Source organism: Gigantopelta aegis, chromosome 7 (assembly GCF_016097555.1).
Source record: "Gigantopelta aegis isolate Gae_Host chromosome 7, Gae_host_genome, whole genome shotgun sequence".
In the NCBI taxonomy this organism is placed as follows: Eukaryota; Metazoa; Mollusca; class Gastropoda; order Neomphalida; family Peltospiridae; genus Gigantopelta; species Gigantopelta aegis.
Window position 1 is genome coordinate 42,287,484 of NC_054705.1, and position 19,895 is coordinate 42,307,378.

Here is a 19,895-nt window from a genome sequence, read left to right on the forward strand (position 1 = left end):
TTGCTACTAATGGAAAAATAAAGCAGGTTTCCTCTCTTAAGTCTATATGTCAAAATTACCAAATGTTTGACATCCAATAGCTGATGATTAATAAATCAATGTGCTCTAGTGGTGTCGTTAAACAAAACAAACTATAACCATCAGTCGGAATTGTAGCAAACGCAGGAGAGACCCTCTTTCAGAGACTGTGTTAATATTTCCCTGACCTCATTAGAGACTCACATTTCCGTGACCTCATTCATGTAATGACCAAAACGTGGCCACGTCTCAAAACGTTTACCAATTGGCTTAAGACTAAGCACCATGCACAGAACCAACCAGACGAGCATTTGAAAGGATTAAACGTCAAACAGTACGACGTGTGGGTACAGACTGAACTCGACGTTTGGGCTAACCATACATGCGAATATCAAAGAAAGTGTAAATGACATAACAAATGTTACACATTCCACACTACATGTTTAAGTCGGGCAAAAAATTAAAAAATAAAGTAAAAAAAATAAGTTTTCCCTTTTCTAAAAGGTGTAGTCTAACCAGGGAACATTTTGTTTTCAAAATCTTGATTAGCAATATTTCTAGACAATTAAAAATTGATTAGCAAATTGTGAATTTTGAAAGCAATTGGCAAATTTTATTTTAATTTGGCGAAATAATTTTATGTAATAACCAACATTGTTTAGAAAATAATTACTGTTGATTTCTGCAATTTGTGAAGTTTAATAAACAAGTTGGCAAACTGTTTTGCTCACCCAGAGCTAGTCCTGGATTAGCCATTACTGTTTAATGTTTTAAACTTGAGTAACAATCTCTGAAACATGGCGATTCGCGACGCAATACTAAAAACATTTTCCCTGATAAGTGATTTAGTTTAACTCAAGTAAAATAGAACCAAGTAAGACTTGTTCAATGTGTTAATACATGAATGGGTTTTCTTGCTAATATATTATAAAACAAATTGGCCAAACAACATAAAACATACATCGGTGAAAATTCAATTCTTAGAAATAGCTGGTTATTTGGCAACACCAAAATTAAACCTTGCTTGTAGGCAACATATTATTTCTCTTCTTATCGTTAAAATCTGGATTAGCATTAATTAGCATTAGTCTAAGGAGCTATATTGAAAGAAATCACATGAGAGACAGAGACAGAGAGAGAGAGACAGCGAGAGAGAGAGAGAGAGAGAGAGAGAGAGAGAGAGAGAGAGAGAGACAGAGAGAGACAGAGACCGAGAGACACACAGACACAGACACAGACACAGACACAGACACAGACACGAGAAAGACAGACAGAGCTTAGATAGAGATGTATAACATAATTACACCTGTGTAATAATAATATCAAACAATAATCTAAATCAAACCAACCACACACAAATTACGAATTACGACTGCCGGTGTCCTGGACACAACTCAACATGAATGCCAGGCTGACAACATACGACAACATACGACAACACACTGCAATACAATCTGCAATACAATCGCAATACAATCGCAGTAAGCTAACAAGAGTAGCAAATCAATCAGTCCCTAGGCTATTGCCATCACCACGTGAGTGGGGGAATTCCCACTTGTGGTATCCAGTTTGATTGTTCTACTGTATTTCACTGAAAGACCCATCCCTTTTTATTGTAATGTAAGTACTGCGTAATATCCTGTACCTGGACAAGACAGAAAAACAATTACTAGTAGTAGTAGTAGTACCTGTGGTCATGGTTGCCTGGAAACCACACAGAAAAAGAAAGGAATGTTTTTGTTCAATGACATCTCAGCACACATATACAGGTAGTACGGACATTTGGTGTCTAACAATAAACTGGTCTAGTTATTTTGACACTTGGTCGAGTAAGAAGGAAGGAAGGAAATGTTTTATTTAACGACACTCAACACATTTTATTTACATGGTTCTATGGCGTCAGACATATGGTTAAGGACCCAGACAGCTATTGAGAAGAAACCCACTGTTGCCACTTCATGGATTACACTCTTCAATTAGCAGCACTGGCTAGAATGAGAAATAGCCCAATGGCCCCACCGATGGGGATCGATCCAAGACTGACCGCGCATTAAGCAAGCACTTTACCGTATTTAAAAAAATTACTGTTGCAAACTAAATCCAGATTGGATAATCAATATCTATTAGATGAACAGATCACACTCCAACAATTTTTTTTTAAAGATTGGCCTTTTCTCAAATTATGGATTTTGACATGACCACACATACATGTATAACAGTCCGTGGATTAAAGAAAAATTTGCGGCACTTCCCTCTAGGTTATTGGACCCATGAAATGCTATTAAATTTGTCAGTATTACGTGACTAACGTAACAAATGGTTACATTTGGCCAAGAGAAATGCACTGCATTGATTTACTTAACAAAAAAAAGTCGACACCAACTTCAAAACAAGACTAACATACTGGGAATTTTTTTCTTTTTTGTGACATTTAATGACAGAGAAATTCTTGTTTATGACGCAAGTGATAGCAATTACTACAGTACTTCCTCGAGAGATAATGAAAAAACCCGACCAACACCAATGTATATTAAGCAGCTGGCCACAAGTGATAGCAGTTGTTAGTTACTTGAGAAATAATTTTAAAAATACACATACATGTTAAAAACAAATTAATCAGAATGTACTATAAACAACTACACTGAAGATGTTTGGGTGTTTTTCCATCTTTTTTAAACAACATTACATTAAATTTTGGTGGGTTTTTTCCTTCGACACTGAGATCTATAAAACACTATATTAGTGCTGCATTGTTAAATATATTTTTTAATTCAAGTATTTTCAACAGGAAAGGAAAGGAATGTTTGTTTAACAACACCTCAGCACATTCTAAAGCACAGATTTTTGGTGTCTAAACATATTTGGGTATTTCAACACTTGGTCTAAATAGTGAGAGAAAGGAAAGGAACGTTTATTTAACAGCACCTCAGCACATTTTAAAGCACAGATTTTTTGTGTCCAAGCATATTTGGGTATTTCAACAATTGGGTCTAAATAGTGAGAGAAAGGAAAGGAATGTTTATTTAACGACACTTCAGCACATTTTAAAGCACAGATTTTTTGTGTCCAAGCATATCTGGGTATTTCAACACTTGGTCTAGATAGCGAGAGAGAGGAAAGGAAAGGCATGTTTGTTTAATGACACCTCGGCACATTTTAAACCAGGTATTTGGTGTCAGACATATCAGGCATCGAAATAAGCAAAGGTGCGCACCATGTGATCTTTTATTATACACTTTCCCATAGACAGAACAGTGCATACCATAAACTTTAATGTACCCATCATGGATGACTGGTTTGACTTGCTTAATGACACCATCAGAGCTTATTGACATATTAATCATCAGCTATTGGATGTCAAACCTTTGGTAATTTTGACAATGTTTTCAAAGAAAACCTGCTACATTTTTCCATTAGTATCAAGTGACCTTTTATATGCACTTTCCAACGGACAGGACAGCACATACCACGACCTTTGATAGACCAGTCCTGAGACACTGGTTGGGATGGGGAAAAAACACAATTTATTAATCTTCGGCTACTGGATATCAAACATTTGTTAACTGTGACATAAGAGAGGAAGAGAGGAAACCCGCTATATTTTTCCATTAGTAGCATGGGATCTTTTATATGCACCATCCCACAGGACAGGATAGCACATACCACAGCCTTTGATATACATAATGTCATCTGACATTTGATTACAATTTGGCGAAACATTTTTGTCTGGTTTTAACTTGATTAAATTAAATGAATGGCGAGAGAAGTTTTTTTTTAAAAGGGTGTATATATTGTACATTCATGGAAACTTAAATACAGGGCTAGTTCTGACACTCGCCAAATTTGCCAATTGCGAATTTCATAAACAACTGGCAAATTTTATTTCAATTTGGCTAAATAATTTCAAGTAGCAATATTTTGTTTGGCAAAATTTTATGCTGACCTACAGCTAGCCTTGAAATTAATAAATGTTTTCTTTACAAAATTAGTTGTTATTTTGTTTGTTTGTTTGTTTTGCTTAACGACACTTCTAGAGCATGGATTTATTAATCATCGACTATTGGATGTCAAACATTTGGTAATTTTGACATATAATCTAAGAAAGGAAACCCGCTACATTTTTCCATTAGTAGCAAGGAATCTTTTATATGCACCATACCATAGACAGGATAGCACATACCATGGCCTTTGATATACCAATCATGGTGCACTGGCTGGAGTGAGAAATAGCCCAATGGGCCCTTCGATGGAGATCGATTCCAGACCGACTGCACATCGAGCGAGCGCTTTACCACTGGGCTACGTCCCACCCCTAAATTAGTTGTTATATGCATATCCTTTAAGTTATAGTCATCAATAATAAAGTATGCATTGCAGTAATATTTCAATTCCATGTTTAATCTGAGGAGACAAATAACTAGAAATACTGTTTTAAAAAATAGATAACTTGCACATACCTGTCATTGCTAAGAAACTTCCACATACCTGTTAACGACAAAACAACTGTACTAGTATTTAGGTCGAACCGGCTGTCGAAGACATAATACTTCTGTGATATTGGCAATTCATGTATCCATGACAACAATGTAATCAGAACAAAATGTTCTTATATGGGAAATCGATAGCTATTATGCATATATACAAATGTCACAATTTATTGCTTTTTTTTTTTACATCAGTGAAGTCTATACATGTACATGTATAGCCTTCATAATCTATGAATTCTACTTAAAACATATTATTAGCACTAACAGCTTACAGTTAAACATTAAATTCACTAGCAAAAGAAAGAAAGAAGTGTTTTATTTAACGACGCACTCAACACATTTTATTTACGGTTATATGGCGTCAGACATATGGTTAAGGACCACACAGATTTTTTTAGAGGAAACCCGCTGTCGCCACATAGGCTACTCTTTTACGACAGGCAGCAAGGGATCTTTTATTTGCGCTTCCCACAGGCAGGATAGCACAAACCATGGCCTTTGTTGAGCCAGTTATGGATCACTGGTCGGTGCAAGTGGTTTACACCTACCCATTGAGCCTTGCGGAGCACTCACTCAGGGTTTGGAGTCGGTATCTGGATTAAAAATTCCATGCCTCGACTGGGATCCGAACCCAGTACCTACCAGCCTGTAGACCGATGGCCTGCCACGACGCCACCGAGACCGGTCAAATTCACTAGCATGCTTTCTGCCAAAATATAATTTGAGGGTACGTAATAAAAAAAGAACAAAAAAGGCCATAAGTGTTAGGTGGTTATCATATGGGTTTGAAATATTTTTAAATTCAACCTTCCATTTCATTTATCTTGACAAATTCAACCTTCCATTTCATTTATCTTGACAAATTCAACCTTCCATTTCATTTATCTTGACAAATTCAACCTTCCATTTCATTTATCTTGACAAATTCAACCTTCCATTTCATTTATCTTGACAAATTCAACCTTCCATTTCATTTATCTTGACAAATTCAACCTTCCATTTCATTTATCTTGACAAATTTTAAACAGCTATAATCTTTCTAAAAATTATGAAAATGTGTATCCATTAATTTCCAAAGATTTTAGGGTACATAATTGTACCTTCCGTACCCTCTGGCAGAAACACTGACTAGCCGTTTCCAATGGTTACAAGAGTAAGTCTTTAAGTCTGGTGAGTATTTAATTTAATGAGAACGTAATGCAACGCCTATTGGTTTTTCTCCAATAGTATTATCGTAACATTGGTTTAGTAAATCAATTCTTAGATTTATTAGACGTGTATGCACATGTCATAATAAACTATAATACGATTATGAACATCATTAGAATCAAAGTTGCAGCAGCATGCCTCTGTATGAAAATGAGAGTAGTCCACCATTGCGATTTGTTTTTTCTTAAATTTTTTAAATATAGATTTATTTAGTTTTTGGGGGGTGGGTGGGAAGGAGGGGAAAACATATATATACGAGTAATGAAAAGTTATATATAGAATTTGAATAAATAAATAAATTTGCTCTATATTCAGATCTTTAAGAAAATTACATTCTAAAAACCATAACTGAACCTAAGGCCTTAAAAACAATTAACTGTTTCCGGGAATGTGCCAATTTGTTTTTTTTTAGGTAGGGTCGTTTTTGTTATATGCCAATTTCTTTTTTAGGCAGGGTTGTTTTTGTTTTATTTAAACTACATTTTTACTCTTCACCTATATCACCACAACTGGTATATCAAAGGACATGGTATATACTATCCTGTCTGCGGGATGGTGTATATAAAAGATCCCTTGCTACTAATGAAAAAATGTGGTGGCTTTCCTCTCTATGACTGTCAAAAATGACCATATGCTTGACATCCAATAGCCGATGATTAATAAATCAATGTGCTCTAGTGGTGTTGTTAAACATAATAAACTTTCTTCACCTATATATTAAATTTTTTGTATATTAAAAACTTAATAACATAATACATTGGGAAGGGGGAAAAAAAACCGGTATCTGCCCTTTTTTCTAGGTAGGCTAGCTTTTCTCTTTTTTTTTAATTCATGGCAATCAACACATAAACCTTAAACAAGATGTGGAGTATAATGAGCTATCATGAAGTAAAGCACCTGATAAAACGTTTAACTAACATTGTTGAGGTTATAGTAACCACAGACAGACTGACGTTAGCTTCTGGTTTCCGTAACACTAGCAGGTAGTCTGGCAGTCTGGCAACAGAGCGGAACTTCCTGCTACACAGCGACGCCTACTACCCTTCCTTATAACAAAGACTAGTTTTTTTAAAGTGCTGTGCCAGACGTATGATATATTGAGCTATAATCAATCAAGATATTATTTAATATGATTAGAATTATTTTTTTTTAAATGTAAAAAAATTATATACCGGTATATTTTCCATTAAAAAATATTCCCCTGAAAAACAGAACCAGCTGAATTCGTTTCGGGAATTTCCGTAAGATTTGATCTGTGACGTCACGAAGGGAACTCCTTTCGATAGTCAGCGCCATTGTTCATTGCTTCTTTTGTGTTTATTATGGTTAAACGGCGTGTTGTTGGCGGCTGTAGCAATACAAAAGCCAATAAATTTAGTCTTCACGGATTTCCTAGTAATGTTGCTGTGAGAAAGCTGTGTGTGAATTTGATTAAAACGACGTGGAAATACTGGACAGGAAGAAAATGCCGGAGACCGTTGCGACAGCAGACACTTTAGTTTCGATTCGTTCGAACTGGCTTGTCAGCTTAAGCGAGATATGGGAATACCATGTGTTATGGCTTTTAAAAAAAGATGCCGTACCAACAATTTTTCTGCGACACAAAACAAATGACAACAAGCCGACGCCATCCACACCGAAACGAAACCAAATTGTGTTATGCTTTCAACTCCGGTCAGTTTGTTTTCTCATGCACGGTTTGTGCAATCATCGAGATCCGATTTGTTGTCGTTTGCATCTCGTTCACAGTTCGAGAACATTAAAACAATAAAGTACAGACAAGTAAGTATCTATAGCCTAGTCCGTCCCATCCTACAAAAATGTACGGGGGTTTTTGGGGGGGTTTTTGAAGAAAGAAAAAAAGAAGCTAATTTTGTATGCATCTTAGAAAACAATCGGCTTAGAAATAAATGACTTGTAAATTCCATAGTATGAAAAAAGGTGTTCCCTGTAAAACAGACTATAAATACATTAAATTCATTTTACTTTACCTTCCCACAGAGAAAACCTTTTTTCATACTATGGAATGTGCTATAGGTTATTTATTTCTGAGCAGACTGTTTTCACAACTGCACACAAAAAATAGTATTGTTTTGTTATTTCCAAAACACTTTTACTCTCTTTTTTTTACGTCAAACTAAACTGAAATTATTCACACAAAAAAACATCTTCATAGAGGGATGGGACGGACTAAAAGTCATTTTTGTTTATTTCTTAAAATTACCGATACCGTGTCCACTTGACTCGTAGAATTCAAGAGCTATTTATCGTCTTTTCTACTACATCACAAGTATTAGAACATACAGTGTAGCAAAATAATTCGCACGAAAAGCTAAAGAACAAAACAAGAATAAAAGTTGTAAGTTAGTGGTAAGCTGTCTCCACGACCATTTTCATCATCATCTGTCAGGCCGGTGGTTCGTCGGAAGATGTTCCAGGTTCAAACTGATATGGCATTATTTGTTGTGTTGCACAAATATTAGTCCAGTCGTCATTACTACACTATTCATCATCGAAAGAAGAATCGCATGATCAAGCTTGGCAGTCGCTGTCGGTCCCACTTTCACTTGCGCTGGAAGTCATCTCGTGGTAGGTTTCTGTGAAGCATGTTCCCTTCGTGACGTCACGGCTATTTACAGGCAAATGTTTTTACCGAGAATTTTACTCGGTCGTTTCCGGCAGTGTTCTACGGGAGTGATGTTTTAATACTTTTATGGGGCAATTTCGTAATTATTGATTTACATATCGGTGTAAAATATTATTGCAATGAATTAAGAAAGCATTTAATTGTGGAATTTGAAATTTTAGTGTATGGTCTGGCACAGCACTTTAAAACAAGTATAAATAAATACAGGTAACAAAAACCCAGGTATAAATAAACAGAGGATTAAATTTCAGATCGAATACTGTACATGTATATGCTTGCCAATGCATTAACGGCTCATAAAAGTTTATGTTTTTCTGCATTTTTCTTGTGTTTAAAAAAATAATAATTAAAGTTATATAATCACCTGCAAAAAACAACACCTACGATAAACAAGACAGGTAAAACTTCATGGATCATTGCAGAACGTAAATGTGCTGCAGCATTTATTGCTTAAACAGGCTCCAAATAAAAGTGACTCAAAAAACACAATAAGTAAATGGATATATGTTTACAATGTGTAGTCAAAAAGAAAATGAAAATAAGAAAGTCAAAAACAGGCTTTCTAAATTCAGCTTTTTAAATTTGACTGTTAATCACATAAAAATGTCCTTATATTGTCCACTTTTAAATCATTTAAAAGAAAAAAACTTTACATAAACATATATCTGAAAATTGTCTGAAACTAAAAAACTTCCAGTGTTAGCCTTCTAAACAGCATCAGAAATGCTCTTTATATTACTGTATGGCCAGGTTGTACTGAGAAAAACATCACCGATGTATACAATGTCAGAGCTGGCACGAATCCCAGAGTGTGGGGAGAGAGAGAGAGAATGTTTGCAAATACACAATGCGTGCATGCAGTACGGTAGATATGAATTCTCCTTGACAGGTAATAACAACCACCAGCGCTAGGCAAGTGTATCACAGACTTTCTCAAGTCTTACCGCATAACATTTGTATCAGGGTCTGTCTGAATTCATCATAAACACTGCAGGTATATACCCACCATCACAAAACACTGTGATAGTTAGGTAGTAATAACCACCAGCGCTAGGCAAGTGTATCACAGACTTTCTCAAGTCTTACCGCATAACATTTGTATCAGGGTCTGTCTGAATTCATCATAAACACTGCAGGTATATACCCACCATCACAAAACACTGTGATAGTTAGGTAGTAATAACCACCAGCGCTAGGTAAGTGTATCACAGACTTTCTCAAGTCTTACCGCATAACGTTTGTATCAGGGTCTGTCTGAATTCATCATAAACACTGCAGGTATATACCCACCATCACAAAACACTGTGATAGCTAGGTAGTAACAACCACCAGCGCTAGGTAAGTGTATCACAGACTTTCTCAAGTCTTACAACAAATAGAATCGGGGTCTGCCAGAATTCATCATATGGGGGTATAAAAAAGAATATATAACCACAATGTATATATACACAGTGACAGGTAATAACAAAATCCAGCACTAAGGCAAGTGAATCACAGACTTTGTCATGTCTTACCATAAAGTTTGTATCAGGGTCTGCCTGAATTCATAAACGGGGAGAGAGCAAGTGGCACTTTTTTTTCATATACCCATCCATTGTTTATGCCAGAAAGAAATTCTTGGGTATATGGCGATATGGAACTGAATTCAACCACAGTCAAAAGGGGGTATAGGGGGACCTCCCCCAGAAAGAAAATGTGTTACGTTTAGGGTTAAGAATATCATACAGTAAATCATAAGAGTAATTAATTTTGTCAAAAGGTTAACGTACAAAAAAAAAAATCTTGAAAAATATTTGGGTATGGCGCCATACCCATTTTACCCTCTGGCAGAAACCCTGCCAGACACCATCACAAAATAACATAACAGGAACAGGTAGTAAGCGCCACCAGTTCCCGACAAGTGTTATCACAGACTTACAAGTCTTACAATACATACCTGTGACAGGTAGTAAACACCAGTGGTGATAGCAGCCCTCTGTATTGCAAACGATTTGGTCGCATATGTGACCTTTTTTCTTTTTTTTTCATTCATTACTAAAACATTTCATACTATCTATATAAAACTAAAACATTTCATCATCTTTGTCTTTTCTAGCTGACAAACCACAGCGTTTTGGGTTTGAAGGTTTTTTTTTTTTTTTTTTCTTTCTCTTCAATAAGGCTATTAAACATGTTAAAAGTACTAAGTAAAACTATTGATTTCTATTCATGGTTCTAATTACCAGAGTGCAGCACTCGCTTGTTTTCAGTCGGTCCACAAGTTTCCATTACCCGATGGGCAAACTGCACACAAGACACGAATTAGACTAGTACTAGTAGATGACAGCAACAACAGTCAGTTTTCATCATTTGTGTCAGATACAAAGTACCAGTCTAGTTTTGTTGGAGAAACCAGTCCTCAACAGTCCTATTTGTAACACCAAGGGCTCTGTGTTGAGACTTGTCGTCCGGTTGTTCAACACAAGTGCATTGAAGTAGTTTGGGCTGTATGACAAGTCGTTTGGGCTGTAGGTAATTTAGTTTTGTGCTGTATGACAAGTGGTTTTGTGCTGTACGACAAGTGGTTTGGGCTATAGGACAAGTGGTTTGGGCTGTAGGGCAAATGGTTTGGGCTGTACAACAAGTGGTTCTTGCTGTACGAGAAGTGTTTTTGGCTGTACAACAAGTGTTTTGGGCCATAGGACAAGTGGTTTGGGCTGTACAACAAGTGGTTCTTGCTGTATGAGAAGTGTTTTTGGCTGTACGACAAGTGTTTTGGGCCATAGGACAAGTGTTTTGGGCCATAGGACAAGTGTTTTGGGCTGTACGACAAATGGTTCTTGCTGTACGACAAGTGGTTTGGGCTGTACGACAAGTGGTGTGGGTTGTAGGACAAGTGGTTTGGGCTGTAGGAATAGTGGTTTGGGCTGTAGTACAACAAATGCAAAACATTTTGTATGTAAAAGAAAACAAAGAAAAAATAAGAAAATAAAAAGGTTTATAAATAAAATTTATTTAACATGTAATTTTAGTCGTTCACGGGCACAGGAAGGTGGCAAAAGTGATGGGTCACACACACACACACACACACACACACACACACACACACACACCCTGCACAACACACACACACACACACACCCTGCACAACACACACAGACACACACACACACACACACACAAACCACACACACACACAAACATCGCTGCTGCTACAAAGTGGGGGGACATTCCCCTTGTCTACCTCCTCCACACTTCCTACGTTAGTGTCCTTAAAAATATCTAATTAGTTGTAAACATGTTACAATGACAGAAAACTCAGAACAGTCTCTTTACAATATATGAATTCAATACATTCTAGTCTTCTAACAGATACATTTGGCTGGAAACATATCTCTAAGATAGGACAAATAAAACTGGACAAGCACTCGTCTTATAGGTCAAGTTAATGTTGAGACAAGGGTGGGGGAAAGCCCATTTTTCCCAGTCTGGGACCGATTCTCATCTCCGAGACAGATATTAATTTTCAAAAAACGTACGTTTGCCGGTCCTACTTGTATCATTCTTGTCAGTCCGAAGCATGTGTCCGTTTTTATTACTGGGAAAAACATGTTTATTTGTCTACATAAATAAACTGATGTGCATTTTGAATCTCAAGCTCTACATAACTCTCAGTGAGACTGACAGTTATGTAGAGCTATGACCCTACAAAACCTAATTACATGAAGCTGTGAGAAAAAAATAACCATGTTTACTGAGGTCAGTGTTCGACAAACCTACTTGCCCTCGGTCCAGGCTAGTGAATTTTTGTTTGGTCTGGGCTAGCGGTAGTTGTCAAATGTATTACTATAATACATAGGGCACTAGCCGAAGCTTCTGTTAGGGCTAGTGACTTTCTCAAACATTTGTCTAATACTGCCAAGGTTTATGGGGTTTTTTAATATTAGATATCATTTTTATATTTACTTTCATGAATATTGCTGTATCTTTCCAGAAGTTAATTTATATACCCACTGTACATGTATGTATGTGCATGCAGATGCCATTATAGCCTCTTCCAGTCTAGCTCATGATGGCCAGACATCTATCATATTCTCTTGTTCTCAAAGACACCAGCAAAAGGTACACAACAAAACGTGTATTTGTTTATCTGTGTAATGTTTGGGGGGGGGGGGGGGGGGGGGAGAAAACTCAGTGTTCGGCACACATTTTAGTTGATATATTCACATACTCCTGATTCACAGAGAAGACTTACAGACTTGCTGCTAATCAACAATTTTGTACCAGAAATGGAAAAGAATATACAGCTTGTTTTGTTTCTAAATTAATTATATATATATATATATATATATATATATATATTAGTGATTTCCCTAGAAATTAGGCAAGGCATGGTAGACCAAACACTTTTGGGGCATTTTTACCATTTTTGGGGCACTTGTTTTTCATTAAAAATACACAAAAATGAATTGAAATAAACATTAATGTAATTTATGTGCTTGCGTTAATAAATGAATGACAAAAGATATAAAATGCATATTTTATTAATAATACTTTTTTTTTGTTTCATAAAGGCAATTTTAGAATTAATTACTGAAAAAGGCTTGTTTAATCTCAGGGCAGCATGGTGCTGATTAAGGCAAGATGGTGCTAGACTATTGAGGCATGGTGCTGCACCATGCTAAAACAAGCTAGGGAAAATATATATATATATAAATTTTTTGTGGTCCACAGAATGGAAATAAAAACCTGCTGCAAGATGTTTCATTTGCACTTCCCCCATAGACAGGACAGCACATACCACAGTCTGATATACTATTAGTTTTTCCATCTTTAGTATGCACTTTCCCAGTCAGCATGGCACACACCGGTACATCTTTTGATATGAGGATCTTTTACATGCAATTTTACTGACAGGACAGCACATACCATAGAATTTGATATATCTGGGATGTGGAAAAAAAAACCCAGACCAGAGTCCACTGATGGTGATTGATCCTATGACCTGTCATAATTCAGGCAAATGCTCTACCACAGAGCTATAACAAATATTAAGCATTCTGAATATTTACAATAGCAAATTACTTTTCTCATTCTCAAAGCATTTATCCTGACACCTAACGATGTAAAACAAAAAGTTTGCTGAGGTGATAGCACATTCCTTTCCCGTAAACAAACGACATCTGTAGGTATACACATATAGGTAATTAACCAACACATTTTGTTTACATGTACACAAACAGCATGCTTACCAGTACAAGAATGTGAACAAATCACAGCAAAACAACAAACACCATGTCAACAGAATATAAACAACAGCCATGCCGCAAAAATAATCGTGACCATGTTGATGTGAAAAACCAACAATCAGTTGGATGAAGAAAATAAAGCAAGTCAAGTACCGTAACCGGAACCTTTTTCAAACCATTATCATGTGAAGAGAATTGAGTAGGTGAGGGCGGAAATAATTTTTTTTTTAATTTTTTTTATTGTGCATGGTTTTAAAACTCAGCAGAATTTTTATCTTGTGCATCCACATATGAAATGAGCAGGATTTTGACCACGTTGGTAGAACAATCACTTAAAAGGCTTTTTGCCAGAAAGGGGCGGGATTTAGCTCAGTCGGTTGAAGTGCTTGTGTCGCAGGATCGAACCACTTCAGTGGATCCATTCAACTGATTTGGTTTTTCTCTTGTTGAAAACAGCGCACCGTGACTGGTATATATCAAAGGGTATGGTATGTGCTATCCTATTTGTGGGATGGTGCATATAAAAGATCCCTTGCTACTAATGGAAAAATGTAGCGGGTTTCCTCTTTATGACTGTGTCAAAATGACCATATATTTGACATCCAATAGCCGATGATTAATAAATCAATGTGCTCTAGTGGTGTTGTTAAACAAAACAAACTTTTTTTTCACCCTTTGTACCCTCTGACAGAAACCGGGTCATGGGGTTCGGTTGATGGATCTAGTCTATATGTAGACTAATAGGAGGACCCAAATGGTTTTACCTTCCCAAGGACCAAAGAGATCATTAGAGAATAGCCCTGCTGTCACCACTCCATGGACTACTCTTTTCGATTAGCAGAAAGGATCTTTTATATGCACCATCCAACAGCCAGGATAGTACACACTATGGAACACTGGCTGGAACGAGAAATAGCCTGATGTGCCACCAGATCGGGGCCTGATTCGAGGACCTAAAAATTACAGACAGAAGTAGCAGACAATCTGAGGACCAGACGATCAGAGACAGAAATAGCAGACGATCTGAGGACCAGAAGTTCACAGACAGAAATAGCAGACGATCTGAGGACCAGAAGTTCACAGACAGAAATAGCAGACTATCTGCCGACCAGAAGATCACAGACAGAAATAGCAGACGATCTGAGGACCAGAAGTTTACAGACAGAAATAGCAGACGATCTGAGGACCAGAAGTTCACAGACAGAAATAGCAGACGATCTGCCGACCAGAAGATCACAGACAGAAATAGCAGACGATCTGAGGACCAGAAGTTCACAGACAGAAATAGCAGACGATCTGAGGACCAGAAGTTCACAGACAGAAATAGCAGACGATCTGCCAACCAGAAGATCACAGACAGAAATAGCAGACGATCTGCCGACCAGAAGATCACAGACAGAAATAGCAGACGATCTGACGACCAGAAGATCACAGACAGAAATAGCAGACAGCGCGTCTGACGCTGTTTGAGTAGTGTCGTTTGCTTATCACCAAGCTCTTGCAGGTCTGGCCAGCCTAACTCAGACCTACTGACCAAAACGGAGAAACAATGAGGTCAGTTTACTGGGTCAAGCCAGTGTAACCGACACCGAGTTGACATACTAAATTTAACCTTAAGTGTAGTGTAGTTAGATGAATTAGGTCTTCGTGTCAACCACTGGGCCTTGACTGGTATTCTAAACACCGTGATGTTCTGTCTGTGGGAAAGTGACACTGACAAAGAGGTTAAGTTTTGTGGCTGCCAACGAGTATAACAACACTGTTAACAACCAGCAGCTGGTTCTCAGAAATAGACCTCGTTAACCTGAAGAATCTTCTTTGCTACCTGTGGTCTTGATATTTCGTATATATAGTATACAATGCATGACAGATATCGAATTTGGGATTTTAAAAAAATAATTAAAGATTCCGCTAAAATCTAAAAATGAGGTAATCTAGACATTTTGGGCTTCCATTTCATACTCTTAGTAACGACTCACTCTTACACTTCTGACAAAAGCGTGGGTTTGCAGAAACAGAGAATCATGCCAAATATGCGCCCTGCATGACATAACAAAAAAGTTAACTAACTATTTGGGTGACCGTTAAAATTTGTTTTGTTAATCATTTATAATTAGTTTTTTCCACTACAGTATGTGACATAGCAATAAAGCCAACCATCCACCCATACTCAGCATTATAAGCAGTAGTACAAATAGTAAATCTTGTAATTCCACATGACCAGTACCTTGTACCCTTCAAGTAGTTGTAAAACTATTATTAGCAGAACAGGTAATTCTACATACAATGTACTCTTTAAGGAGCATATCAGTGATAGAAATAAGCAGACTTTTTCAGTAGTCCACCGGACAAATACATAGATCTAGAAATCTACTTGTCCGACGATATTTTTACTTGTCCAAATAAATAGTTTGTTTTATTCAAGTACAACGACAATCTGTTTCATTACTCAAAAGGAAACTTCATGAACGTTTTCACTTGTCCACTGGATAACCACCAAGGTACATTTTGTTTGTCCGAGCAGATTTTCGCTTGTCAGGACAAACAGACAAGTGCATATTTCGAACACTGCATATAACAACTAGTGTATCAGACAATCAGGCATGATCAGAAAATCTGGTAAATCCAAATACCCAGTATCTTGTACCTTTTAAAGACATGGCACGATCAGAAAATCTGGTAAATCCAAATACCCAGTATCTTGTACCTTTTAAAGACATGGTATGATAAGAAAATCTGGTAAATCCAAATACCCAGTATCTTGTACCTTTTAAAGACATGGCATGATAAGAAAATCTGGTAAATCCAAATACCCAGTATCTTCTACCGTTTCAAGATGTGGCATGATAAGAAAATCTGGTAAATCCAAATACCCAGTATCTTGTACCTTTTAAAGACATGGTATGATAAGAAAATCTGGTAAATTCAAAACACCCAGTATCTTGTATCTTTTAAAGACATGGCATGATCAGAAAATCTGGTAAATCCAAATGCCCAGTATCTTGTACCTTTTAAAGACATGGCATGATAAGAAAATCGGGTAAATCCAAATACCCAGTATCTTGTACCTTTTCAAGACGTGGCATGATCAGAAAATCTGGTAAACCAAATACCCAGTATCTTGTACCTTTTAAAGACATGGCACGATCAGAAAATCTGGTAAATCCAAATACCCAGTATCTTGTACCTTTTAAAGACATGGCATGATAAGAAAATCTGGTAAATCCAAATACCCAGTATCTTGTACCTTTTAAAGACGTGGCATGATAAGAAAATCTGGTAAATCCAAATACCCAGTATCTTGTACCCTTTAAAGACATGGCATGATCAGAAAATCTGGTAAATCCAAATACCCAGTATCTTGTACCTTTTAAAGACATGGCATGATCAGAAAATCTGGTAAATCCAAATACCCAGTATCTTCTACCTTTTCAAGATGTGGCATGATAAGAAAATCTGGTAAATCCAAATACCCAGTATCTTGTACCTTTTAAAGACGGCATGATCAGAAAATCTGGTAAATCCAAAACACCCATTGATACCTTAAACCTTTTCAAGGTGTGGCATGATAAGAAAATCTGGTAAATCCAAAACACCCATTGATACCTTGTACCTTTCAAAAGTGTGGCAGGATCAGAAAATCTGGTAAATCCAAAACACCCATTGATACCTTGAACCTTTTTAAGGTGTGGCATGATAAGAAAATCTGGTAAATCCAAAACACCCATTGATACCTTGTACCTTTCAAAAGTGTGGCATGATAAGAAAATCTGGTAAATCCAAATACCCAGTACCTTGTACCTTTTAAAGACATGACATGACAAGAAAATCTGATAATTCCCCCCCCCCCCCCCCCCCCCCCCCCCCCCGTGGACCTGTGTATAACTACACTTACTGACCACTGGCAGGCCTGACTTGCTGACATGATGACCGGCGTTGATGATTGAGTGATACGCCATAACCCTGACACAACTGTCAGTTTATTTACAAGACCCTTTGTCAGATGATGCCTCATGTATTAAGACAACAATAACTCAACAACAAAAAAACCAGCTCGATATGTCACAGTGATCATGGCCTTCGGCTTAATAATGTTGATAAATACTGGGTTTCTATCTCAGTACAGGCTGAAACCTTTACTGTGTGTACCGCTAGGATTAATGCTGAAAAGGTGTAAATACCATAATAATAATAATAACTAACTAATAAATACCATATGATCAGATATATTAAAAAACCAGAGTGTAAATAATAAATACTGTACCATAACAGGGGCGGCAGTGTAAAAAATAGTGGTACGGCTCGTAGTTGCCAGACTCGCCTTTCAAATTACTTGTAAGGACATTTTCACAGATATAGCAAATATAACACACACACACAAAAGTGGTTCAGCTATGCCGTACCTCTTTGAAAAGTGTTACAGCCATGGCCGTACCGTCTTCGCCGCCCATGCATAATAGTTATAAAATGGGTGATTTTACTGTAGCTAATATTAATGTTAGGTAACTTAAGTTAAATTTAGATTATCAAGGAAAGAAATATTTGTTCAACAACATCTCAGCACATTTTAAACTAGGGCTATTTCAAAATTTGGCGTCCAACATGGTTATATTTCAACATTTGGTCAAAGAGAAAAAGAGGATGTGAAATACACTGATGTATACTCAGACAGGGTTTCTGCCAGAGTTACAGTGTTTTTTGTTTAAGGACACCACTAGAGTGCATTGATTTATTAATCATCAGCTATTGGATGTCAAACATTAGTAGCAAGGTGATCTTTTATATGCACCATTCCACAGACAGGATAGCACATACCACAGCATTTGATATACCAGTCATGGTGCACTGGTTATCCTGAGTGAGTGCTCCGCAAGGCTCAATGGGTAGGTGTAAACCACTTGCACCGACCAGTGATCCATAACTGGTTCAACAAAGGCCATGGTTGTTGCTATCCTGCCTGTGGGAAGCGCAAATAAAAGATCCCTTGCTGCCTGTCGAAAAAAGAGTAGCCTATGTGGCGACAGCGGGTTTCCTCTTCAAAACAGTGTCAAAATGACCATATGTTTGACGTCCAATAGCCGATGATAAGATTAAAAATCAATGTGCTCTAGTGGCGTCGTTAAATAAAACAAACTTTACTTTACTTTGGTGCACTGGTTGGAGTGAGAAATAACCTAATAGGCCCACCGCCAAGGCTTGATACCGCACTGACCGCTTTACCACTGGTCTACGTCACGTCCCACACCAACACTCTCATTCACTTACAAGAGAGTGACAGACAGACAGACAGACAGAGAGAGTCACCTACCTGAAATGAATGACTTTATCAGTATGTGAAATATACTGACTGAAAAACAGACAGAGAAAGAAAGTCACCTACATGAAATGAATGACTTAATCAGTACTAGTATGTGAAATATACGGACTGAAAAACAGAGACAGAGAGAGAGACAGGGAGAGAAAGGGCGTCACCTACATGAAATGAATGACTTAATCAGTATGTGAAATATACTGACTGAAAAACAGAGACAGAGAAAGAGAGAAAGAGTCACCTACATAAAATGAATGACTTAATCAGTATGTGAAATATACTGACTGAAAAACAGATAGACAGAGAGAGAGACAGGGAGAGAAAGAGAGTCACCTACATGAAATGAATGACTTAATCAGTATGTGAAATATACTGACTGAAAAACAGATAGACAGAGAGAGAGACAGGGAGAGAAAGAGTCACCTACATGAAATGAATGACTTAATCAGTATGTGAAATATACGGACTGAAAAACAGATAGACAGAGAGAGAGACAGGGAGAGAAAGAGTCACCTACATGAAATGAATGACTTAATCAGTATGTGAAATATACGGACTGAAAAACAGATAGACAAAGAGAGAGACAGGGAGAGAAAGAGTCACCTACATGAAATGAATGACTTCAGCAGTATGTGAAATATACTGACTCAGAGAGAGAGAGAGAGAGAGAGAGAGAGAGAGAGAGAGAGAGAGAGAGAGAGAGAGAACGAGCGAGAGAGTGAGAGAGAGAAAGAGAGAGAGAAAGTGAGAGTAAGAGTGAGTGAGAGAGAGAGAAAGAGAGAGAGTGAGAGAGAGAACGAGAGAGAGAGAGAGAGAGAGAGGATGTCAAACATTTGGTAATTCTGACATATGGACTTCGAGAGGAAATTCGCAACATTTTTCCATTAGCAGCAAGGGATCTTTTTTATGCACCATCCTATAGACAGGATAGCACATACCACGGGCTTTGATATGCCAGCCATGCTGCACTGGCTGGAACAAGAAATAGCCCAAAA

General features: G+C 37.3%; 2 protein-coding genes across 4 annotated transcripts in view; one reads left to right on the plus strand and one right to left on the minus strand.

Annotated features, from left to right (window-relative positions):
• LOC121377262 (protein tyrosine phosphatase type IVA 1-like) overlaps positions 1–19,895 on the minus strand; it is a 68,936-nt gene that overhangs the window by 39,199 nt on the left and 9,842 nt on the right. The window contains exon 2 of one of the 3 annotated variants that reach the window (XM_041505189.1): positions 4,476–4,503. The exons of the other annotated variants lie outside the window; for them this stretch is intronic. The gene's annotated coding sequence lies outside the window, so the exon portion shown is untranslated. The remainder of the gene's footprint in view (positions 1–4,475; positions 4,504–19,895) is intronic. 3 annotated transcript variants of the gene reach the window in all.
• Positions 13,198–15,049, plus strand: LOC121378091 (cyclin-dependent kinase 11.2-like). The gene is made up of 2 exons (XM_041506191.1): positions 13,198–13,210; positions 14,556–15,049. The coding sequence occupies exons 1-2, from the start codon at positions 13,198–13,200 to the stop codon at positions 15,047–15,049; spliced, it is 507 nt and encodes a 168-aa protein (XP_041362125.1).